Source organism: Salvelinus fontinalis, chromosome 3 (assembly GCF_029448725.1).
Source record: "Salvelinus fontinalis isolate EN_2023a chromosome 3, ASM2944872v1, whole genome shotgun sequence".
NCBI lineage: Eukaryota > Metazoa > Chordata > Actinopteri > Salmoniformes > Salmonidae > Salvelinus > Salvelinus fontinalis.
Window position 1 is genome coordinate 63112111 of NC_074667.1, and position 26905 is coordinate 63139015.

The window sequence follows — 26905 nt, forward strand, 5'->3', positions numbered from 1 at the left end:
GAACATCATTCAGTGTCACGTTTAGGAAACGATTATAAGAATGGGTGGCCTGTTTCTTCTCTCTTGTGTTTAAATATCCCTCCCTCAGTCCTTCATTAGGCGAAAAAATTAAAGTTTTTCAAAATACAGTATTTCAGTTTTAAATACTGTACCAAAATATACTTTCTCAGTCAGGTCTTTGGCGCCCAACAATCGCACGCATGAGGACCATACCAAGTACAAATAATGGGGATGTGATAAAACAGAATACTAATAATAAATATGTTGTATGTACTTGTATGAATCAAGTTCACATTTATACATATCCTTTGTAGATCGATATTTTAACGGGTAAACAAGTAACATTTAATATTTCGATTGTATCTAATATTCATTAATCGAAATATCTATGCTCCCCCTCTTTTCTCATTATTGACTGTTCCATTTCATCCCGCTCGTGACGCCATTTTCCTTGTTGTTTCTCTCTCGCCAGGATATTTCAACAAACTTGGATACATGCATTTTGAACAAATATTCACAATAATCACTTTAAAGGCCCACCTTCCCTTTATTGAAGGAGAAGGGATATTTATTTAAGTTGTTTGTTTCGCTTTCTGAGGAAAGTTCCTGATTAGGCGACCATGTACATCAAACAGGTAAACTAGCGGTTCGAGCTCCATGTCGTCGACCTGCTCTCTGAAAATGATGCTTGCGGCCTAGCCAGATAGCTAGCTTTAGCTAAGAAGTACTGTAAATAAATAAACATTTACACGTAGCTAGATAGCTGGATATAGTCTACAATACTGCACGTAGAAAAGTAATCTACAAAAATTGTCATGTGCCGGATTGCAAACAATTCTGGACCATGTCTGTCAGTAGGCTAGTTAGCTCAGGTACTAGTAGTAGTGATGCTAATCGCTAGCTAACGTTATAGTAGCTAGCAATATGTGGTAACTTTCTTCAATCCAGCTAACGTAACTAGTTAGGGCAGCTAACTATCTTGCCAGTTAGCTATCAAGACAATCCATTCATAAAGTAGTCACATTAGCTAGCTATTAAGATAACGTTGTTTGTTATTAGCTAAGCTAGCTCGGAAGATACTGCCCCATCCAGCTTGCATAACATTAGTTTGCCTATTGACATAGCTAACAAGCTAGCTGGCTAGCAATTGTTGGCAGCTAATTTCAACATCCTGTGAAAATAAACTATTAATGGAATCGTTTATTCAATGCAATGGTGCTGTAACTAGCAAGCTTGGATCATTTCAGATTTGTGATAGAAGTTGCACTTCCCTTCTTATCCTCTCAGGTCATCATCCAGGGGTTCCGAAGTTACAGGGACCAGACTGTGGTGGATCCTTTCAGTCCAAAGTCCAATGTCATCGGTGAGATTCTGCAAAGTTTACTCTCTCCCAAAACCTCTAGCTATCTTTAGTCATCAACAACACCTCACGATGTAGGTAGAGGAAACAATGGGCTGCTGCCTTTCCATCCATTGATTGATTGACTGACATTTCCCCCCTGTATGTTGTTTTCTCACAGTGGGAAGAAATGGATCTGGAAAAAGTAACTTTTTCTACGGTACGTGTGCGCTCTCCCCTGTCCTCTTCTGATGTTTTCTACCATATGAAATGAGAAGAATATAAAACATGGGGATGCATTTATTTGTTTTTCTTTCAGCCATTCAGTTTGTGCTCAGCGATGAGTTCAGCCATCTTCGCCCCGAACAGCGCCTGGCCTTGCTCCATGTAAGTAGTGGAAGTTATACTAACAGTAATGGATATTATATAATCCTCAATCTGTTGTTAACCCCATAACACTGTTATAACAATGTTATTCCCTGTCACTGCAGGAGGGAACTGGTCCTCGTGTCATCTCAGCTTTTGTGGAGATTATATTTGACAATTCTGACAACAGGTTGCCGGTAAGATTCTCACCAAACATGATTGTCACCTTTTGACTATTTAGTCAGTCATGTTTAGTTTGATATCTCTCTGTTCGTTTGTCAATAAATTCACTTTCCCTCCAGATCGACAAAGAGGAGGTGTCCCTCCGCCGTGTCATCGGCGCCAAGAAGGACCAGTACTTCTTAGACAAGAAGATGGTGACGTAAGTGTCTGTTGACTACACGTCTGTTGTGACTGAGCAAAGATCGAAAATTGCCTCTCTGTTTGAATATGTAATCATCATGTAATCAGCAATCATGTATGTTGATTTTTTTCCAGTAAAAATGATGTGATGAACCTCTTGGAGAGTGCTGGTTTCTCCCGTAGTAACCCCTACTACATTGTCAAGCAGGGGAAGGTAAGGCGGCACTATGAACATGTGCTCTAAACAGGCTCCGTTGTGCAACATTCATTGGTTATTTGATGCAAACGTGTTTCTTTGCACCACTGTGCTGACTATATATCTGTTCATGCAACCCAACGTCTCATACAGTGATATCTTAGATAACATGTTTTCCCTTGTCCGTAATCTGTGTCCAGAACAACCATATAACTTTCTACATAAATTATACAAAGGATACCTTTAATATGTTTCGTCTCTCAAATGGCTACCCAGACTATTTGCGCCACCTCATCTTTATGCTGCTGCTACTCTGTTATTAACTCTACCTACATGTACTTATTACCTCGACTAACCGGTTACCTCGCACATTGACTCCTGTACCGGTACCCCCTGTATATAGCCTCGCTATTGTTATTTTACTGCTGCTCTTTAATTATTTGTTACTTTTATTTCTTATTTTTTTTTAGGTTATTTTCTTAACTGCATTGTTGGTTAAGGCCTTGTAAGTAAGCATTTCACTGTAAGGCCTGTTGTATTCGGCGCATGTGACAAATAAAATTTGATTCAACATGTACCCAGATCAACCATATAAATACATGTGATACCTTTCATATGTTTCCTTCTCTTTATCCTGTATCCAGATCACTTTATATGTAAGTTATACATGGGTATCGTTCATGTGTGTTTCTTCTCTTTATCTTGTATCCAGATTAACCAGATGGCTACAGCCCCTGATTCCCAGCGTCTGAAGCTGCTGCGTGAGGTGGCAGGAACCAGGGTGTACGACGAGCGCAAGGAGGAGTCCATCTCCCTCATGAAGGAAACAGGTACAGTAGAAGAACCAACGTCTCTCTATATGTCTACGATGACACCATCTAAGACTCTGTTCACATGCATTCAGTCACCAGATCTAAGCAGAGGTATTCTGACTCAATATCTAAGATGGGCTTTGATTTAGACAAATTCAAAGCGTGCAGTTAGTTATGGGAAAAAACGGTAAACTTTCAGACCTATCGCACAAACTTTCAAAATAAATGCTGCTCTTTCAATTTCCAAATTATTTTCCAAGGAAAAGCTATATAATTTAGTTCCCAGAATAAGCATCTCCCTTTCCTATTACAAATGGCCCTTGGTTGGGCCACCACAGCTGTAGATATAACTGTAGACCTAAATAACATACTGGTGCATTGTTTTTGTGTTTCCCCCAGAGGGTAAGAGAGAGAAGATCAATGAGCTGCTGAAGTACATTGAGGAGCGTCTCCAGACCCTAGAGGATGAGAAGGAGGAGCTGGCTCAGTACCAGAAGTGGGACAAGATGAGGAGGGCTCTGGAGTACACTATCTATAACCAGGAGCTCAACGAGACACGCGCCAAGCTGGACGAGGTAATAAGAATAAAAAAATCAACAAAATGTGTTTGTGGAGTTTGGGTCGAGAAATAAATATCTGTCAAATCAAATTGTATTCATCATGGGCACAGGATGTCTAACAAAAAGTAACTTTCAGTTGGTAAGGGTTTGCTTTTGTGGTCTGGCCTTTCAAATTCTTCCTTTTTTAAATGGCATTTGATATTTTTGATTGCATAGTTAACTGTTCTTTAAATTCTGTTTCCTCTTTCAGTTGTCCTCTAAGAGAGAGACCTGTGGAGACAAGTCCAGACATCTGAGAGATGCCCAGCAGGATGCCAGAGACAAAGTAGAGGTAAGTGATTCTGCATACAGTATTTGCACAGAATGGCTTGGAGTGTAAATGGATCTGATCAGCTTTTCACACTACTGAACCAAGCTGTACTGAGCTGGCCTGGTTACGCATCCATCCACCACAGCTCCTGTAACTGTGCTGAAAAGGACTAGGGGGGGTTTGGGTTAGGGGAGGGTTTGGCGGGGGGGGGGGGGCTCATCGCACTCTAGCGACTCCTTGTAGCGGGCCGGGCGCCTGCAGGCTGATTTTGGTCATCAGTTGAATGGTGTTTCCTCCGACACATTGGTGCAAGTGGCTTCCGGGTTAAGCGGGCTGATGTTAAGAAGCGCGGTTTGGCTGGTCATGTTTCAAGGGGGCGCATGAGGTGACCTTTGCCTCTCCCGAGCTCGTTGGGGAGTTGCAGCGACGAGACAAGATTGTAATTGGATCGCAATTGGATATCACGAAATTTAAGAGAAAAGGGGGTAAAACAAAAAAAGGTTTCTATCTTAGGGCTCTTGTGTATGCAAACCTGACAAGCTTTTTTTCTATTTCCTCTACAGTCAGTGTCCATCTAGTCTGCGTGTTATTCCTTTCATTGCCTCCTCTCCTCTTCCTCCCACTGTAGGAAACGGAGCGTGTGGTGCGTGAGAAGAAGTCTAAGATCAGTGCCATGAAGGAGGAGAAGGAGCAGCTGAGCTCAGAGAGACAGGAGCAGATTAAACAGAGGACCAAGCTGGAGCTCAAATCCAAAGACCTGCAGGAGGAGCTGGCCGGCAACAGCGAACAGAAGGTAGGGGAGCACAGTGGATGGGGGATGAGTGTGTGCGTGTCGTAGAGAGTGGTGTGTGTGTGTAGTTGGCAACAGTGAACCGAAGAAACGGGGCGATCAGAAACCTCCTCATCTGCGTCACTGTGTGTGGGTTTAGATGTTTGTGTGAGACCCGCCATCCTTACCTACTACGTACCTACCTCTCCATCCTCGAACAGGAGCTTCTCCATCTGCGTCAGTGATAATCCCCCCCACACCTCCAACACCCCCTACCTCTTCTCCATCCCTCCCTCCCCCTTCTTTTCTCAGAGGGTAAGGACAGAAGCCTCTCCATCTGCGTCACTGATTCACCACACACCTCCATCCCTCTCCCCCTACTGCTAGTCTTAACCTCTCTTTCTCTCTCTCTGCATCCCTTCATTCTGGGCAGTGGCCCAAGGGAAGAGATCTGGCCCCAATCCCTGTGTGTGTTGCAGATTAGACAGCAGCATCTCAGCGAGGTTGGATTAGGCCCACCTGGCCGGGAGAATGTTGCAACAGCTTTCTTGTTAGCTTTGTTTTGTTGGGATGGATGGAGGGGGGCAGGAAGAGGGAAGTAGGAAGAAAGCGGGTGGGTATACCTGCGTCATTTGCCTTTCTGACTGCTGTGAGTAACATGATCCTATCTGAGTGATATGGATCAAAGCAGACTTTAGGAAGCTCCCCGGGCGGCGACGACATCGATGAAGGCAGCTCCCGGCATCTCTCTTCTTCAGAGGGATTGGGTTAAATGCAGAAGACGAGGCCTCCCGGGTGGCGCAGTGGTCTAGGGCACTGCATCGCAGTGCTAACTGCGCCACCAGAGTCTCTGGGTTCGCCCCCAGGCTCTGTCGCAGCCGGCCGCGACCGGGAGGTCCGTGGGGCGACGCACAATTGGGCTAGCGTCGTCCGGGTTAGGGAGGGTTTGGCCGGTAGGGATTTCCTTGTCTCATCGCGCTCCAGCGACTCCTGTGGCGGGCTGGGCGCAATGCGCGCTAACCAAGGGGGCCAGGTGCACGGTGTTTCCTCCGACACATTGGTGCGGCTGGCTTCCGGGTTGGAGGCGCGCTGTGTTAAAGAAGCAGTGCGGCTTGGTTGGGTTGTGCCTCGGAGGACGCATGGCTTTCGACCTTCGTCTCTCCCGAGCCCGTACGGGAGTTGTAGCGATGAGACAAGATAGTAATTACTAGCGATTGGATACCACAAAAAATTGGGGAGAAAAAGGGGAGAAAATAAAAAAATAAAAATGCAGAAGACGCATTTCAGTTGAATGCATTTTTGTGCAACTGACTAGGTATCCCCTTTCCCTTATGGTTGACATATCTAGAGTAATCACGTGTGTAGAGAAAAGATTATCTGCTGGCGTTTGAACTTATTTCAGTGATGACCCCACACACATATGAGTGTCCTCAAATGCCTCTGAGTGTCACCCGTTGTCACCATTTGTTTCTATTTAATAATAATGAATTCCTCCTCCAGAAACGTCTGCTGAAGGAGCGGCAGAAGCTGCTAGAGAAGATAGAGGAGAAGCAGAAGGAGCTGCAGGAGACTGAGCCCAAGTTCAACACTGTGAAGGAGAGGGAGGAGAGGGGCATCGCCAGGTCTGTAGGAAAACCCTACACTGCTCAAGGCTCAACAATGAATTAATCGTTTAATAGGCAACAACTTTTTAATGTATTAGTAAAAGGATATTTACTCATTCCCCCCAATGTAATGTTAGTTACACCTGATGTTGAGCCACTAGAAAGTGAATGAAGTTGGTTCTCTCGTAATCCTCATTGGTGAAAGACTGGAGTGTGTCCAACATGGCACCTTATTAGTAGGCCACTAAATAAGGAATAAGCCCCCCCTTCAGAATTTTTTCCTGAAATTTCCCTATGTACCTTTTAACACCTCCTGTCATTCCCCCGCTCCACCCAGACTGGCCCAGGCTACCCAGGAGAGAACAGACCTGTACGCCAAGCAGGGCCGTGGCAGCCAGTTTACTTCTAAAGAGGAGAGGGACAAGTGGATCAAGAAGGAACTCAAGTCCCTGGACCAGGCCATCAACGACAAGAAGAGGCAGATTGCTGCCATCCATAAAGACCTGGAGGACACTGAGACCAACAAGGAGAAGAACCTGGAACAGTATAGTGTATGGAGCCTAACTCATGACTCATTATGCTATAGTTCAATTGGAACTATTATGGTTGATTATAATGCCTTATAAGAATGATTTTGTTTAAATAGAATGTTTGATTCTGTTCTAGATTTCACTCTGTTCTATAATTCTTGGGATCAAGTTTCTATCTGACTGGTCTGTTTTCCCCTGTAGAAACTGGACCAGGACCTGAATGAGGTGAAGACCAGGGTGGAAGAGCTGGACAAGAAATACTACGAAGTCAAGAATAAGAAGGACGAGCTGCAGAGCGAGAGAAAGTAAGATCACGATCCATATCTTAATCATTTGTTTTGCTCCATCTTGTTTCTTGGGTTGAGTCATTGCACTGCTAGGCAAAGATATTGATTTGAACCTGTAAATCTTTACTTCGTCTTCTCGCTTTTCTTTCTTCTTTACTGCTTTTTGGTCAATGTTCGTTGAGTCATCATTTGCGCTTTTATATATTGATTCTAACTTATAAATCGTAACTTTCTTTGCTCTTTTATTTTTTACTCTTTGCTCATTGAGTCATGGTTTGCACTTTAAATATACATCTACTTTGAAAATATGTATTTACTTTGTCTGGAATACAAGACGAAGGCCTATTAGCCATGACTCGACTTCCACTGTGTTAAAGGTTGGATGGTTGTTCCCCCTTAAGACTTACATTCATCTTCCGCCTGGCAACCTTTATTTCCTTACCAGACTATGGTCTGCTCTGCTGTGAATGTCAGCATGCCTTTCCCCTCTCCTCTCCTTAACATTGGAGAGGTATTTATAACACTGTGAGATGGATGTTGGATGCTGCCTGGAGCTTTGCACTGTGTGCTGTAGAGAAGGGCCTTGAGATACTGAGTTGTGTGAGGAGGGAGAAGAACAGAGACGATGAATAGAATATGACATATGGGCCATTAAAGTTTACAATAGAGCTGCTCTAAAAAGGAAGGCATTTTCCTGGAAATGATTCAACAAAATTATCATCTACAATATTTGCCCTGGCTGCATAATTTGGTACAATGCCTTTTGGACTGAATGACAAGTTAATGCATTAAACTAGCAGTGTGCTTGTCTGTGCGCCTCCACCAGCTATCTGTGGCGGGAGGAGAACGCTGAGCAGCAGGCCCTGGCAGCCAAACGAGAGGAGCTGGAGAAGAAACAACAGCTCCTTAGAGCAGCCACCGGCAAGGTCAGTGTGACCTCCTACCCAACGAAACACACACACACTCACACCTTAGTATGCATCGTCATATCATGCATATCATCATACTGCCACCGGCAAGGTCAGTGTGACTTCCTACCCAACAAAACACACACACACTCACACCTTAGTATGCATCGTCATATCATGCATATCATCATACTGCCACCGGCAAGGTCAGTGTGACTTCCTACCCAACGAAACACACACACACTCGTACCTTAGTATGCATCGTCATATCATGCATATCATCATACTGCCACCGGCAAGGTCAGTGTGACTTCCTACCCAACGAAACACACACACACTCACACCTTAGTATGCATCGTCATATCATGCATATCATCATACTGCCACCGGCAAGGTCAGTGTGACCTCCTACCCAACGAAACACACACACACCTTAGTATGCATCGTCATATCATGCATATCATCATACTGCCACCGGCAAGGTCAGTGTGACCTCCTACCCAACGAAACACACACACACTCACACCTTAGTATGCATCGTCATATCATGCATATCATCATACTGCCACCGGCAAGGTCAGTGTGACTTCCTACCCAACGAAACACACACACACTCGCACCTTAGTATGCATCGTCATATCATGCATATCATCATACTGCCACCGGCAAGGTCAGTGTGACTTCCTACCCAACGAAACACACACACACTCGCACCTTAGTATGCATCGTCATATCATGCATATCATCATACTGCCACCGGCAAGGTCAGTGTGACTTCCTACCCAACGAAACACACACACACTCACACCTTAGTATGCATCGTCATATCATGCATATCATCATACTGCCACCGGCAAGGTCAGTGTGACTTCCTACCCAACGAAACACACACACACTCACACCTTAGTATGCATCGTCATATTATGCATATCATCATACTGCCACCGGCAAGGTCAGTGTGACTTCCTACCCAACGAAACACACACACACTCACATCTTAGTATGCATCGTCATATCATGCATATCATCATACTGCCACCGGCAAGGTCAGTGTGACTTCCTACCCAACGAAACACACACACACTCACACCTTAGTATGCATCGTCATATCATGCATATCATCATACTGCCACCGGCAAGGTCATTGTGACTTCCTACCCAACGAAACACACACACACTCACACCTTACCATGCATCGTCATATTATGCATATCATCATACTGCCATCGGCAAGGTCAGTGTGACTTCCTACCCAACGAAACACACACACACTCACACCTTAGTATGCATCGTCATATCATGCATATCATCATACTGCCACCGGCAAGGTCAGTGTGACTTCCTACCCAACGAAACACACACACACACTCGCACCTTAGTATGCATCGTCATATCATGCATATCATCATACTGCCACCGGCAAGGTCAGTGTGACTTCCTACCCAACGAAACACACACACACTCGCACCTTAGTATGCGTCGTCATATCATGCATATCATCATACTGCCACCGGCAAGGTCAGTGTGACTTCCTACCCAACAAAACACACACACACACTCGCACCTTAGTATGCATCGTCATATCATGCATATCATCATACTGCCACCGGCAAGGTCAGTGTGACTTCCTACCCAACGAAACACACACACACTCACACCTTAGTATGCATCGTCATATCATGCATATCATCATACTGCCACCGGCAAGGTCAGTGTGACTTCCTACCCAACGAAACACACACACACTCGCACCTTAGTATGCATCGTCATATCATGCATATCATCATACTGCCACCGGCAAGGTCAGTGTGACCTCCTACCCAACGAAACACACACACACTCACACCTTAGTATGCATCGTCATATCATGCATATCATCATACTGCCACCGGCAAGGTCAGTGTGACCTCCTACCCAACGAAACACACACACACTCACACCTTAGTATGCATCGTCATATCATGCATATCATCATACTGCCACCGGCAAGGTCAAAATAACCTCCTCCCCCCTATGGCGTTAGATTGACCTATGAGTCATATTAATTATAGAAGACCCACTTTCACCTCTACATGAATGTCTATGTAATCCATATCATCCTACTAGCCTTATGCTAAACCATGTGTGGTAGTTCCATTTATCTATGAATCAATGCCAGATTAGAAAGGACACACACCTTCCTCTTTACATGTAATCATACTAGCCATGTGGTAAATCTTCTGAGGCAATCATAGATTACAAAGGTCACACCTTTACACACACCCATCCATTTATATACTCCCTGCCCCACGGCCAAGGAGAAAGAATACACACACCTTCACACGGACACAAATTTCCACACATTTCCTGTTTACTACCAGTCATGTCATGGGCCTGGTGTTACAGATGAATTACTAAATCCACACCATGAAATAAAGGCTGCACACACACGCCGTCACACTACCCACTCAACCGATGGTCGATGGCTCGGCTTTAGCAACAATGAGTCACTGATGAAAGCAATCCCACCTGAACACTGAAGACTCACTTTGTGACTCCATTATTGGGGAAAGAGAGAGAGGTAGTGATTTTGTGACTCAACCAATTATTAGGGAAAGAAATTGCGTAGAGGTAAAGAGAGTCTAACAAAGAATCAGCCCACCCCTTTCTCCCCACTCCTAGAGATCTACAGTGTATGTCTGACTCAGCTGCTTATTACTTTTTCAGTTACACTCTAATCAGTCCTTTCTTCAATCAAATCTCCTCAAAATGACGTTCTATCAAAATTCCAGATGGTTACCTTGGTGATTGCCGTCTTTACTTAGCTTGAGTGGTCCGGTCGAAGCTGACTTATACCTGGGACGTCACAGAGAGTACTTATCTTTTGGACTACAGAATGTGGAAAATCACTATTTTCACCTACGTAGACTAGAGATGGGCATTATTATTATAAATATCCAAACGGACGTTAATTTTCAACGACTTCCGAGAGTACAAACAAAGATAGACCATGACGTTTTAATAAAACAACAGTTTGGCCGTTTTTATGACTGGGCCCCATAACTAACAAACAAACAAACATAAGAGGTGCCGGTAGCCTACACATTTTACACGCATGTGCCTTATTGTGGGTCAATCAAAGCTTCACTACCATCAAGGGCTCCATGTGTAGCAAGTGAAGTGGGACATTTCTAATCCATGCTAAATGGATTTAGAATTACGGAATTAAATTGGCTAAATGATGAGGATTAGGCTACAATGAGCAACCAACAGGTAGGCTGTTTTAATATGAATTGAGTTGTAGACAAGGACGTGGGGATCAAAACAAGTGCTTTCTTTAAATCGCATCTATTTTGACTGTCCAAATATCTGAAAAATATTCAGGATATTATTTGAAATCTTTTTAAATGCCCATCCCTAAGGAAGACACTTGTATGACGCCACAGATAAATATGCATTTAAAAAGTGTTGAAATGTTAAGGTAAATCTGTTTTTGTCCCCACTAGGCCATTCTGAACGGTATTGACAGCATCAACAAGGTGCTGGAGCATTTCCGCAGAAAGGGGATCAACCAGCACGTCATCAACGGTTACCATGGCATCGTCATGAACAACTTTGAGTGTGAGCCCGCCTTCTACACCTGTGTGGAGGTCACCGCGGGAACCAGGTGAGTGACGGGCTCTTTTTCAATAGTATTGTTTTTGTATTCCTTATGTTGTTTCTTTTCTCCTGGATTGGAGAACACATTGGAGGAGAAGATCTGAGCTTCTTCCTCTCTGACCTCCGGTGTGTTTTGAGAAGGAGACGGGGAGAGGGGACACGGTGAATCGTGGAAAGACCATTGAAAAAGCCAGAGAAGCTTGTTTCCTCAATTTAAAAGTAACTGTTACTCAAACTTGTCGGCTCATACTCCTTCATGTCCCCCTTCCGACTAGGTTGTTCTACCACATAGTGGAGACAGACGAGGTGAGCACCAAGATCCTGACGGAGTTCAACAAGATGAACCTGCCTGGAGAGGTCACCTTCCTGCCCCTCAGCAAGCTGGACGTCAGGGACACCGCCTACCCTGAGACCAACGTAAGGGAATATTCTTGAATGGAATCGTCCTACAAGTGTAACCAAGCAAAAAAAAAAAAACATACCTCAAATACTATACTATGTATTTGACCCAGGCCTGCTATGACTTAGGGACGTCAAAGAGCGTTAAACTGACCTATATTTCCTCTCGCTCTCCTTTAGGATGCCATCCCCATGATCAGCAAGCTGCGCTACAGCCAGCAGTTTGACAAGGCCTTCAAGCACGTGTTTGGAAAGACCCTGATCTGTCGTAGCATGGAGGTGTCCACCCAGCTGGCCAGGGCATTCACCATGGACTGTATAACTCTGGAGGGTAGGTATCGACTTACGTGATCAAGATGACAATTAATATAAATGACACCAATTCTTGTCTGTCTTTTACAGTCTATATTCAAGTAACTAGAGGTTTCTTGGTGTAGATTTTGAAGTGTTTCGGTTTTTGTTGTTGTGTTTGTGAGTTAAGATCACGGGTGTTTTTCTGCTAGGGAGGTGACCAGCACAGTACCATACCAGTTAGTGTGGTGTGGGACAGTTTAGTTATTTTAATTGTAATTTAATGAGTTATTTTTATATATTTTTTGTAATTGTTTTGTTACTGTGTCTCTCAGGTGACCAGGTGTCCCACCGCGGGGCGCTGACAGGGGGTTACTATGACACCAGGAAGTCACGTCTGGAGCTGCAGAAGGACATGAGGAAGGCTGAGGAGGAGCTGGGAGAGCTGGAGGCCAAACTCAACGAGAACCTCCGCAGGAACATCGAACATATCTTTTAACTCCATTGTTACTTTGTTGGTTCATTCATTCACACAGATCCTCCCCTAGTCCTCTAAATTAAAGACCCAAACTGTAGAGCCCTATAAAATTAGATTGTTTTTCCGTTTTGTTTCTCCCCAAATTCCGTTTTCTCCATTTTGTTTTTCCAGGTTTCTGTTTCCCTCTGTTTCTTCAGGTTTTCGTTCTCAAAATCACACACACACACACACACACACACACACACACACACACACACACACACACACACACACACACACACACACACACACACACACACACACACACACACAAAGGAAAAACGACTTAATTGGAAATGTGTATTTTTGGATGTCGTTACCCTTTTCATTCTAGTGCACACCAAGCACTTGGCTGTTGTTTAAATCAAATAAAATTTTATTAGTCACATGCGCTGAATACAGCAGGTGTAGACCTTACAGTGAAATGCTTACTTACGAGCCCCTAACCAACAACACTTTAAGAAGTAAAAAAAATAAAAATAATAATAATAACAATATATACAGGGGGGTGCCGGTTAGTTGGGGTAGTATGTACATGTAGGTAGAGTTCATTTGTGTTTTTGTAGTGCATGTGATGGTAGAGATTGCAAAACACATACTGATGCAAATAACCATATTCTGCCAGGTAAGCATAGGCTACCATAGGCTAGTTAACATTTAAATGAAAAGGTTTTTGGGAAAGCCTTTCCATCTAACAGAAGACTTTTCATTAGCATTATCGCTAACGGCTACACAAGGTGCTAGACGCGCAGTTTTAGGAAATACGAATAACTGATGCATTCTGTTAATTTATTATGAAATACTTGGGCAAATTAATATTCAATACATTTAGTTGATTCACTACTAAGTTCAATGCGTTTTTTAAAATTTATTGTTGAATTCCGTTTTAATATCTGGATTCCATGATTCTGTCCGCGTTTTCCGCATCGAGGATTTTATAGGCACTGTTTTTGTTTCTGATTAGTCAGGAATACAGGCATGTGTGGATTTGTGATTTGACCCATTTACCATGGTCCTGTCTCAGTCTAGCTTGATGTACACTACCACAACTCCCTACCCTACAGTGGACCTGAGTCAGACACCAGAGATACTAATATGCCATTTTAGTCCTAAATACAGGGGCTCAGTAGGTGATGGTGTGTTGTCGGCTCTCTTGCGCTAAGTTGGAGGAGATTTAATGTGTAAGAGATGAACAGGTTTCGTATTGAAATGGATGGGATAGTGTGTGTGGTGTTTCATATCATTTAGTTGTAAAACATGGGGTTTAAGCAGGTAATGGAGTGTGTCATGTTTTCCTCTCCCTGGTTCTCAGGAGGTTGTGTGTGATTGGCTGGTTGGAGGGGATTTCATGCAGCCAGGTTATGTCTTGAACCCAGCAGGAGGGAGGAGGTCTGTGTAGGTGGATGTCGGAGGATTACATGTATAATATGAGTGTGTGTGATGGAGAGCCAAAGAGGATTAGCTAGAGTGTGAGAGAAAGAGGGAGAGCAGGAGCATTGCCCTCAGACCTCTGTCTCTGTGAGTCACTGGTAGCAGGCAGCACCAGTGCGTGTGCGTGCTTGAGTTGATTGTTGACATGGCATCACTCCTGTAAGCCCCCAGCAATGAGTCAGAGGTTCAATCAATGATTTTAAAAGCATGTTTTTTTTTAAATATATATTTTTTTATCTACACCATCTCTGGCCCTTAGGTAAGCTTGCAATTAGGGAGATGCCTGTCTGTTTTATTTTAAATCAGTCTTTAAAGGGGCAATCTGTAGTTGCTACATCATTTTTTGACTTAATTATGATATGGACCCATTTGATTCTTGAAGAATCAAATTTAGAAATGCCTGATGAGCTTAGTTCAGCTGTCATACCCCATCATACCCCAAAATATATACGCTTGTTTTACGCCAATGTTTGTAAACAAAGTAAATGTAAACTATATAGACTCAAAACATGGTTAAAACTATAATTTTGATATCATGGACGGTCAGTCCTTCTATGAATTTGAGAGCGGTTACATTTCTCCAGCCCTGTCCCTCAGCTTTGAACCAAAACGGGCAGGGAGTCCAATTTTTTATTGATTAAATTGCTGATGGCCACTTCAATTGTATGGACAACGAAAGCTCTAGTTTTGGATGATTTGAGTTTAACCAATATAATGTTACATGCTTTGAGCCTCTCCAAAAGTGTGTTATAAATCCCCAAAACAAACCAACCAATTGAACAATGATATCCTGTATGTATCAACGATGAGATCTATAGGTTATATAGATTCTATTTGTTTATAAAGTATGTTCCTTAACCCTGCATCACGTATCAACAATGAGATCTATAGGTTATATAGATTCTACTTGTTTATAAAGTATGTTCCTTAACCCTGCATCACGTATCAACAATGAGATCGACCAGCTGATGAACCAGATGCAGCAGATTGAGACCCAGCAGAGGAAGTTCAAGGCCTCCAGAGACTCCATCCTGTCTGAGATGAAGATGCTCAAGGAGAAGAGGCAGCAGTCCGAGAAGACTTTCATGCCGAAGGTGAGGTTGAGTTGGACTTCAATGTGTCTCTTGGTTTCTATCGGGCCCTATTCAAGGGAATCATGAATAAAATGTAGCCGTAGTTGAATGAATCAGACCTCGATCCAAAAAATGTCAGACTGTTTTGAGATTCAGAAAAGTACTGTAACATCCAGGAGGATGATAAGAAGGGTGTATTTTTATACCGTACAAACGTCAGTATCAGGCTACCATCGCAAGCACCACGCCTTTTTACATTTGAGAAAATGCAGCAGTCTGAGAAGACATTCATGCCTAAGGTATCCTACAGTTATATAGCTCACTTTATGATTGTTGCTGTCTTCTTCCGTCTAGACTTCTTGAATTATCTTGAACATGTAGTCCACCAGTTGAATACATGAACACATTGCTGCACTGTACTAGCATAAACTGTGCCTGCTGCTTGCAAACCAAATGTACTCTTTTGTGCATTGATTAAAGTAATTTCAATCCGTTCAATCTCTCCTCACAGCAACGTTCACTGCAGTCTCTAGAGGCCAGTCTCCATGCCATGGAGTCCACCAGGGAGTCTCTGAAGGCTGAGCTGGGGACAGACCTGCTCTCTCAGCTCAGTCTGGAGGACCAGAGACGTGTGGATGACCTCAACGACGAGATCAGACAGCTGCAGCAGGTAAGGAGACAGCTAATGAAAGACTACAGGGGGAACAAGTTTAAACGGGGCTCTGTGTGTGGATGTATGGTTGTATGTGGTGTTTGAATGGCTGGATGGTTTTACCTACTGTTAAGACCTTGACGTCGAAATCAGACCGCTCCAACATGTAAACATTACAGCTAGAGACAGGGAACACGTTTAAATGGGGCGCAGATTATATCTAGAATGAATGAATTACATTTTAATTTTTGTCAAATCACGAATTGGCAACCCATCCCTTATGGATTAATTGACACATAAACAAACATTACAATAATTCACTGTGGTATTGCAATGATCATTCTTCTTCTGGTGTTCTCTGCATTGCGCATCGCATAAAGAGTGAAAAAAGGTCAATCAATACATAATAGTAAATAAGGTTATCCAAACAATAATTATATTCCTAGAGCAATATAATCATACATGCATGCATATACAGATAAATAAATACAGAAAAATTAAACAAGGCATTTAAACCCAGTCTGGCACAAAGAGAAGATTCATATGGGAGACAAGCCTATACACAATCTATATACACACGTACAATTTACCACATAGAAGGTAAATATTTTTACAATTTAATTATAGGTAGCCCTTTTCTTTTACTTCAGGCTTTATCTAAATATTCCGCAAATGGACACAATGGCCCAAAAGAAATGTGTTTCTCCTCATCGCTCAGCCACATAATGACAGGGTATATCTGGTGTGCTTTCTGGAATAAGAGCAAGCGTATATCGTGGTAGAAAGGGCAATGAAGGATAAAATTTGTTTAATTCTCCATTTCTTCGAGGTCGTAATAGTTACATAGTCTTTCCTCTTCCATTTCACCACAATACTGACCTGTTTCAATATGCAGAGGCAATTTCGCTGATCTGACCTGTGCACATAGCGATCTCTTGCTTTTAGGTAGGTTATACATAATATATCTCTCACACACGAATTCACCCTTAATCAAACAAAAGGTTCTCAATTTGGGTTTATAATTCATCTCCACCCATTTTTTTCCCCAAATTGCATCAACAGTTGTTTTTTAATCGTATCTATGTCTCCCTTAATTTGGTTTTCGTACAGATGTTCACAGTCAGATTGTTGAACAAGGTCGGACATTTCAGTTGCCCAGGCTCCCCCTATGGGTAGATCCCATTAAAAAACTTGACTAGCTATTCTGGCAGTTGGCATATCCAACATTCTATTCCAAAGTCTCAACATACACGCCTTCCATCTCACCTCACAGGTTTCCCAGCCCATGTCCCCAGTTATTGCAAGTATAGATGCAAACTTGGGGATACCTAATAAGTAACATACTGCTCTGTTATGGGCATGTTAGTTTTTAAAATGCCTCTTAGCAACCCACACTCCTGCTGAATAGTCCAGAACAGTACACTGTCTGACACAGTTTGGAATACGTAGCGTAACCAATATCATTGAGTGGTTTGTTTTTCCTATAACTACCCCAAGAGCTCTACTTGCTGAGTCGGCCAGGGCAGATGTTCCGTATAGAAAGGTAATATGTTCATCAATAAAAATACCCAAATATTTATAATTGCTAGTAAACTCAAGAATGTCTTCACCAAAACTGAAAAACACTTCTCACTTTAGAAAACCAGGTATTATCTGTGTTTTTGTCTGGTTGATCATGAGTCTCTATCTTTTATTCCAATTGACTGCACATAATAACATGTTCTGCAGGTCTTGGTCGGTTTCTGCCATCACAGTAATATCATCAGCATATAAAAGGATACTTAGCATTTCATCATATCTTACTCTAATATTTAACTGTTTTAAATTATTTTGCCAAATAATTTGTAAACAGAGCAAACAAAGTCGGTGATAAAGCGTCTCCTTGTTTTACACCCGAGGGTGTGGGAAACCAATCTGTACCATAACATTTCCCATCAACCTCTGTCTTCAACAAACTATAGGCTAAAAGATCCCTATTTACAAAATAAATGTTTTAATTGTATTTAATCTAACCTTTTATTTAACTAGGCAATACAAAATCAAAAGCTTTCTGGAAATCAATGAAACATGCAATAGTAGGCTTCTCTTCGTGTAATCTATTTCTGATTATTGTACAGACCGAGAAGATATGAACTATACAGGCTGTGGACTTAGAAAACCATTTTGTTCTTCCACCAGAATGTTTTTATCCTCCAAAAAGGTCAATAGCCTATTGTTGAGGATGGATGAATATAATTTATAAACCGTACTTAATAAACTTATGCCTCTATAGTTCAGTGGCACTCTCGGGTCATTTTTTGGAAGATTTGGGGATGGGATTCACTATAGACTTGTATGGCAGTATACTGTACCCAAAAACAAATTTGGCGCAAATTATATAGGACTTCAATTAATTATTATAATATATATATTTTTTTTAACCTTTATTTAACTAGGCAAGTCAGTTAAAAACTAATTATTTTTTACAATGACGGCCTACCGTCAATTTATGGTATTTTAAAATTTCATTAGGCCAAACACTTTCACATTTTTTGCAGCGTCAATCACTTTGTTAACTTTTGCAGACAGCTCCTCATTTAAGTACGGGTTGCATATATATGAGGGTTCTGACATTTTATTTTCCATTTTAGTTCTCAGGGAACATATGTCTTTATAAAATGATTCCTCAAAATATGCTACATTTTCGATACCTGAGAACAAACTAGCAACCCCTTCTCACACTCCTTAAGAACCTGTGTAATATCAGACTTCAGCCCCCCCCCCGCTCTTCCCTGACTTCCATTGGAATTTTCTTATGTCGTTTTGGCAACAACTTATTTACTTGGCTCAAACTGTTGAGGATGTATTGCCTGTATCCCCTCAAGGTGTAATAACTGCCCTCTCTTATATCTCCGTTTAAATAGGTGCAGTCTTTTATCAAACACATGCTGATTTTTCTTAAATTCCTTCCTAAAATGTTCTCTTGTGTTCCTATCTTTACACTGTAAAAAATAAGTACTCAGCCTTTGCGCAATACTGACCATAGATCCTTTAGCTTATCAATCCAATAAGACTTGTTCGGCTTGTAAACTTTCCTGGACTTCTTTATTCGCATTCTTTCTTTCCTGTTTCAGAATATATAATATCACAATGTTTCATACCACACATCTAAATCAAATGTTGTTTCTTGGCAAGGTATTGATGAGTTCCACCAGAGCTCTACATGCCAGTTCAGAACATAGAAAGTAATTTAGCACATTTATCTTCTTGTAATTAGGCCTGTACGGGGTATGTATCTTCTTGTAATTAGGCCTGTACGGGGTATGTATCTTCTTGTAATTAGGCCTATACGGGGTATGTATCTTCTTGTAATGAGGCCTATACGGGGTATGTATCTTCTTGTAATGAGGCCTATACGGGGTATGTATCTTCTCCCCCGAATGATGTAATACCTGGTTGAGAAAGTTTGTGGATATTATCAAGAATACAGACAGTGAGTGAATGAATACCGAAAGTTCACTTGATTCTAATTTATCACCCTGTCCCTGATGATAGAAGAACATTTTGGCTTATGATCATTTCACTGTCTTGCTCCTTCCGTTGTTATATCATACATGGATTGTTAACAGCTTTGTCTTTGCCTTTTTGATAAAAAAAAAACACACAAACACCCTCAGACTCGCAGTCGATTTTTAAGTGGCCTGGATGAGTTGAGCGCTAGCTAGCTGCGGTGGTGTGGGCACTGCATTCACAGCCAACCACACAGACACACTACCAGCTGCTCACAATGACCACCTCAGTAGCCACCTCAGCCGTTCTATCTGCTAACGTTATGCAATCGTCCCCGATCATAGAAATAGACTCATGTTCTGTACAGGAGTAGGTAGATGGGCTGTGACCCTCAGTCTCCTCTCTCTTTCTCTCCCCGCCTGCAGTTCTTTTCATAATTTTTCCCCCCTCGATTCATTTTTCTTTCTTTCTTATGAAGGCTCCTTTGTTTGGGGTGTGAGTGAGGGGTACACTCTTTTTTTCTCATCTATTCTATTACGAACAGAGGGAGTCTCTCTGAAATGTGTTCTGTATTTTGTTATGAAAGATGAGGACATGAATGTAGAACAACAAACATGATTGTTGTGTTTGTGTGTGATGTATTGTTGTATGAAAGGAGTAATTCATCATGTTATCTTTGTGTGTAGGACAACAGGCAGCTGCTGAATGAGAGGATCAAGCTGGAGGGGATCATGACCAGGGTGGAGACGTACCTCAACGAGAACCTACGGAAACGCCTCGACCAAGTAGAACAGGTATGGTGTTACACAATGTTCAAACCTCAACCTAGAACGGGTCCGGTTCCACAGTAGAGGTACGGTTCCAGAATTTTCCAAACAAATATCACAATAGTGACATTTTTATTTATTTATTTAATCTTTAACATTTTTTCATTCAGAATTTATTTCACAATGTCTCGTGACCCCACCCCAAATATTGACACAACCTTAACATTTTTACATCAACAAATATCCTTCAATTCATTACATTTTAATCTGTTATCAAAATGAAAAGAAACCATTTAAATAATTACTCAATAAAATGTAGTTTTCCTAAATATCTTTCTCAAAAACGTTTGTATGTTGTCCCATACAATAATCTGTACTCTTTATTTTTTGTTCCCGACTTTGAATACCACTGCTGTAGGAGATGTATGAGCTGAGAGAGACAGGGAAGTGCTTGTGAATGTGTTTGTTACCAATTAACTTCTTTCTCCTTGTGATCCTGTAGGAGTTGAATGAGCTGAGAGAGACGGAGGGAGGCACCATGCTCACAGCCACCTCCTCAGAGCTGGAGGGAATCAACAAACGCATCAAAGATACACTGGCACGCTCAGAGGGTAGGTCACACACGCACACGCACGCAATTGAAAGAATGGCGCTCACAGGAAGTATTGTGTTGGTCTCTCTTGAACAGTACTACATTATTTGACCTGAATTGATGAAAACCTACACACAATCCTCAATATCAATAGAGGTACAACTCAAGTGCAATTGTTACATCTTCAAAGTGCCAACGTTAATTTTTTTAATGGTATCTGTTGCTGTTCATCCCCCAGACCTGGATGTGTTGATTGATAAGGCGGAGATTGAGGTCAAGGACCACGCCAAGAGCATGGACCGCTGGAAGAACGTAGAGAAGGAACAGAACGACGCCATCAACCATGACACCAAGGAGTTGGAGAAGATGACCAACCGACAGGTCCGCCTTTTTAATCTCCAGCTATATTAGAGTTCAGTGTTTCCATTATTTTGGATAGATTGGGGGTAAGGCCCTGCGATAGACTAGCATCCTGCCCCGTCGGTGTACAGAAACAGGAGGTGGGCTCCTGCTCCTATGAGCCGTTCTGGCTCGCACAAACCAAGGATACTTACTGTACCTGATTAGGATGCCCATTGACTGACGCCATGACAACCGCTAATCTTCCTGCGGTCCATACACATGACTAAAAATACATAAGACATAAGACTTGCCAATTTACATTGAAAGAGGACAGTAGGAGACATGAGAAACATTTGATAAGCAGATATTAGAATAGTTTAAAATACCTGACAGGTAACACCTGTTATTGCTCCTTGCGTCTCTGATCATTGCTGATGCTGTGTGGTAATAAAGTACTGTTACTACTCCTACTACAGGGCATGCTGCTGAAGAAGAAAGAGGAGTGCATGAAGAAGATCAGGGAGCTGGGGTCCTTACCACAGGAGGCCTTCGAGAAGTACCAGACCCTCACACTCAAACAGGTGAATTCTTTCTCTCTCGGGATAAACACACACACACTCCCTAGGGATAAACCTGCACACATACTCTGAACACACACTCTATAGGTAAACACACACTCTCTCTCTCTCTCTCTCTCTGGGCTCCCTGTCCTGTTTTTAACTTTCAGGACTTTGATTAGCAGCCAAAGCCAAACAGTCACGACGACAATAATCTCAGAGAGCCTCCTCAAGCCTCGACCGAGGGGCCAGGGCCTGGTCACATACACACGACTGAGACACCGCCCACCCACTCTCACACTTATGAAAGCAGCAGCAGCCACCTCACTGTGACTCAGACACCTAGTTAGCCGGCTCCCGCCGCCAGACGTCCCTGGGCACCTCGGTGTGTGTCGAGTGGGCTGCTGGCTCATCTCTCATAAGTGTGTGTCTCCTTGACAAGACTAGAAATATCCCATACTTCGTGAGGATGAAGGTTAGCTTCCTTAATATTTCTCCCCAAGACATTGAGTCTTGATTAGCTGGCCAGGTCAGATAGTGGATTCTAGAAGTGGATGAAGCCAAAGGATGGTAGTCTACCTCTTATACAGCCTCTCTCTTCGATAGGTCTCTTGACTTGACATAGAAACTGAAGATTATTAATAGTTTTGAGTGTTTTAAAGGAATACGTGTCAGAGTTGGGATTATGGTTATTTCAACTCCTCTTCATACTCGTGATGATGATTAGAAATATCATCTTTGGCACTTTGCCATCGAGCTTTTCACTTGAAACGTGTATGTCTACAATACAGCATGCGTAGTAACGCGTTACCTGTCCTCATCCAAATGTTCCTCCCCAGAAGTTGTTCTGTAAGCTGAAGAAGTACGGCCACGTGAACAAGACATTTTTAATGTTACCCTAACTCTCTCTCTCTTCTTCCCCCTCCCTCTGTAGCTGTTCCGTAAGCTAGAGCAGTGCAACACAGAGCTGAAGAAGTACAGCCACGTGAACAAGAAGGCCCTGGACCAGTTTGTCAACTTCTCTGAGCAGAAGGAGAAGCTGATCAAGCGCCAGGACGAGCTGGAGCGAGGACACAAGTCCATCATGGAGCTCATGAACGTGCTGGAGCTCAGGAAGTACGAGGCCATCCAGCTCACATTCAAACAGGTACGTTGTCCTCACTGGGCAAGTACCCAACCCCTTCATTAGGTGACCGGTACGCTTCAACCCTTGAATCAAAACCTCAATCGAGTCTCAAAAAGGTCTCTAACAGATAGACTGTTGGGCCTTCTGCACATACACCTGTACCTCTGAGCATGGTCTCAATCAGAGACTTCAACCCCCCGAATAAGTCATTATCCTTCAACAGAAATGTTCATGATTTAACCATATGAAAGTCAAGACCCCAAATGAAGGACATGGTTGTTGTTGAGTTCTGTCAGCATGAGTTCAATCAAGCACATTCACATTGCAGGATTGTAAATAGTCATTTTTACTTACAAGCTCTTTTCATTTTACAGTAATATTCTCTGTTCCAACGTGGCTAACCATATCATGACAAATTCCATCTTTCCTCTCCTCAGGTCTCTAAGAACTTCAGTGAGGTGTTCCAGAAGCTGGTTCCAGGGGGCAAGGCCACCCTGGTGATGAAAAAGGGTGACACGGAGGGGGGTCAGTCCCAGGACGAGGGGGAGGGGGGCACCGACAGCGAGAAGGGCTCAGGCTCTCAGAGCAGTGTGCCCTCTGTAGACCAGTTCACCGGAGTCGGCATCAGGGTAAGAGTGTTTGCCCCAAACATAAAGCTTTGTATTCAGGACAAAGTTAATTTCTTTGCCACATTTTTTTACAGTTTTACTTTGGTGCCTTATTGCAAACAGGATGCATGTTTTTTTTCTTACATGCTTCTTTTCACTCTGTCATTTAGATTAGTATTGTGGAGTAACTACAGTGTTGTTGATCCATCCTCAGTTTTCTCCTATCACAGCCATTAAACTCTGTAACTTTTTTAAAGTCACCATTGGCCTCATGGTTTCCTTCCTTGCCATAACAAAGGGGTTGAATACCTCCTGACTCAAGACGTTTCAGCTTTTCCTTTTCTATACATTTTTAAAGCATAATTCCACTTTGGCGTTATGGGGTATTGTGTGTAGGCCAGTGATACAACATCTCAATTGATTCCATTTTAAATTCAGGCAGTAACACAACAAAATGTGGGGAAAGTCAAGGGGTATGAATTCTTTTTGAAGGCACTGTATGTGTATATCCTTTTCAATAATATTCCACATTTGTTTCTCTGGTCTTGCCCCGTCCAGGTGTCGTTCACGGGGAAGCAGGGGGAGATGAGGGAGATGCAGCAGCTCTCTGGAGGTCAGAAGTCCCTGGTGGCCCTGGCCCTCATCTTCGCCATCCAGAAGTGTGACCCCGCTCCTTTCTACCTGTTTGATGAGATCGACCAGGCCCTGGACGCACAGCACAGAAAGGCTGTCTCGGGTAATAACACCATTCGTATCAAATAAATATATTATATTTTTATAGCATATTTTATACAACACAACCACTCAGACTGCCTTCCTTGGATAAGAAGAGATGGAATAAGTGTTGAATTTACAGCTAGCCTTTCTGTCTTGATTTTCAATGGGTGGCAGGTAGCTTAGCAGTTAAGAGCGTTGGGCTAGTAACTGAAAGGTCACCGTTTCAAATCCCCGAGACAAATCGGTCGATGTGACCTGGAGCAAGCCACTTAACCCTAATTGCTCCTGTAAGTCGCTCTGGAGCGTCTGCTGAATGACAAATGTATCTGTTAAATACATTTTCTGACTTTAATAAGTCTGTTGAATTTACAGCTAGCCTTTCTGTTTTGATTTTCAATGTTCGGTCATCCACAACCCTTGCCTGGCTGCCCGAACTCCTTGCTCCGGCCAAACGCTATGCCCATGGACGTTAGTTTCTTCTTCACAATGAGTTTGGATCTGAGTACCTCCCCAACGATTTCAAGAACACAAACACATTCTGATTGGTCACAGAAACTGATGGGTTGGGCCAGAGCCTGAACACACATGGGCAAAGCAGCAATTTGAAAATTCTTCATTGGCTTTGATACTCTTGATTGGTTAGAAATGATCCAATCGCTGTTGACTTTGTTTTGTACAGCACCCATCATTTTGACGTCACCACAAACGGCTTAAATGATGGCAGTCTCAGACTGAAGTATATAGAGCAGTGGAAGAATTCAGTTTGAGTCGTCAGGCAACCACAATCCTTCAACATGCATGAAGAAATGTAAGCATTTTAACATATCTATAAATCTCTTATCCTTACCAGTGTGTAATGTGTGTTCCAGATATGATTGTAGAGCTGGCGGGCCATGCCCAGTTTATCACCACTACGTTCAGACCTGAGCTTCTGGAGTCAGCCGACAAGTTCTACGGAGTCAAGTTCAGAAACAAGGTGAAGTTCCTTCAAAGTTTATACGTTGGTCCACATCGGTATGAATGCGTGTGTACTGGTTACTCACTCACTGGCTAGTTTTAGACTAGTTTAACAACCTCTGGCTTTCAGAGACGTGAAAAGTATGTTTCATAAGATGGTTGTCTCATTGGAACTCAGACACAGGCATTGGTGACTCACTGTGTGTGTTTCCAGGTGAGTCACATTGACGTGATCTCTGCAGAGCAGGCGAAAGACTTTGTGGAGGACGACACTACCCATGGTTAAGAATAAACAACTCTTCATCATCTTCCTCATCCACCTCCGTAGTGCACTGCCTAACTCTGAGCCTTCAGTCCTCTCCACTCCGACAGAACTCAACCAGAACTCTATGGGCAGCCATTATTGGAATCTATTCTCATTCTAGCGTCAGAACTCCCAGGTCCATCGTCTAGCGCTCAGTAGCTCCACCACTGTTCCCTCCTCTATGACATCGTTATGACGACATCCATCATCTAGCGCTCAGTAGCTCCACCACTGTTCCCTCCTCTATGACATCGTTATGACGACATCCATCATCTAGCGCTCAGTAGCTCCACCACTGTTCCCTCCTCTATGACATCGTTATGACGACATCCATCATCTAGCGCTCAGTAGCTCCACCACTGTTCCCTCCTCTATGACATCGTTATGACGACATCCATCATCTAGAGCTCAGTAGCTCCACCACTGTTCCCTCCTCTATGACATCGTTATGACGACATCCATCATCTAGAGCTCAGTAGCTCCACCACTGTTCCCTCCTCTATGACATCGTTATGACGACATCCATCATCTAGAGCTCAGTAGCTCCACCACTGTTCCCTCCTCTATGACATCGTTATGACGACATCCATCATCTAGCGCTCAGTAGCTCCACCACTGTTCCCTCCTCTATGACATCGTTATGACGACATCCATCATCTAGAGCTCAGTAGCTCCACCACTGTTCCCTCTATGACATCGTTATGACGACATCCATCATCTAGCGCTCAGTAGCTCCACCACTGTTCCCTCTATGACATCGTTATGACGACATCCATCATCTAGCGCTCAGTAGCTCCACCACTGTTCCCTCCTCTATGACATCGTTATGATGACATCATCGTCTTAGTGGCCGAGGAGGGAAAATACAAGTTCATTTAGTTTTTTTCTGGACTGTTTTTATTTTATTTTTAACAACGTTTTCAAGTGGTCATGTTGATGTTTGAGATGAGGGTTGAATTTCAGTGCTGGCGCAGCCTTTGACCTCATTGTATGTAATGGAAAATTGAGAACTTTTCAGATTCAAATGCATGTTATTTTTTTTATTTGAAACTGTTGGTCTGTGCTGATGTTGTGCTGATGATTTTTCATCATAAATTGGTTGGTCACTTTGAATCTCAAACTGTGAGGTAAAGTGAAAGACAGAAATAATAACCAGTTTGTCAGAATAATCTTCCATGTTTAAGATATGACATATTATTAACTTGTTGTAATGTCGTTACCAGAAAAATGGTTTGAAACATTCAGATTTTTTTTTAATTCTTTTTGTTAACGGCGTCTTGGCATTCCCTGTTGTAGGTCATTGTCTTGTAACCAGTTAGTTCTACACTGACTGCAGCATTTGAACTAGTTGTTCTCTCCCTGTTACTCTATTAGAAAACAATAAAAATCGTATAAGGACA

General features: G+C 42.7%; 1 protein-coding gene across 1 annotated transcript; it reads left to right on the forward strand.

Annotated features, from left to right (window-relative positions):
• Nucleotides 1-427: 427 nt before the first annotated feature.
• On the forward strand, nt 428-26905 carry smc3 (structural maintenance of chromosomes 3). The gene is made up of 30 exons (XM_055917770.1): nt 428-635; nt 1288-1363; nt 1521-1559; nt 1659-1726; nt 1831-1902; nt 2008-2087; nt 2204-2282; nt 2977-3094; nt 3476-3651; nt 3887-3967; nt 4575-4739; nt 6216-6337; nt 6657-6870; nt 7051-7154; nt 7963-8062; nt 11530-11690; nt 11959-12100; nt 12263-12413; nt 12709-12859; nt 15262-15415; nt 15906-16064; nt 20222-20329; nt 20805-20913; nt 21133-21275; nt 21713-21817; nt 22728-22940; nt 23357-23548; nt 24086-24263; nt 25114-25220; nt 25416-26905. The coding sequence occupies exons 1-30, from the start codon at nt 621-623 to the stop codon at nt 25485-25487; spliced, it is 3654 nt and encodes a 1217-aa protein (XP_055773745.1). The 5' UTR covers nt 428-620; the 3' UTR covers nt 25488-26905.

Bases quoted from the DNA above. Each gene is read 5' to 3' on its own strand.
- smc3 (XM_055917770.1), top strand. The intron at 15,416-15,905 runs GTGAGGTTGAGT...CTCTCCTCACAG, and splicing joins AGAAGACTTTCATGCCGAAG to CAACGTTCACTGCAGTCTCT. The intron at 21,276-21,712 runs GTCCGCCTTTTT...CTCCTACTACAG, and splicing joins AGAAGATGACCAACCGACAG to GGCATGCTGCTGAAGAAGAA.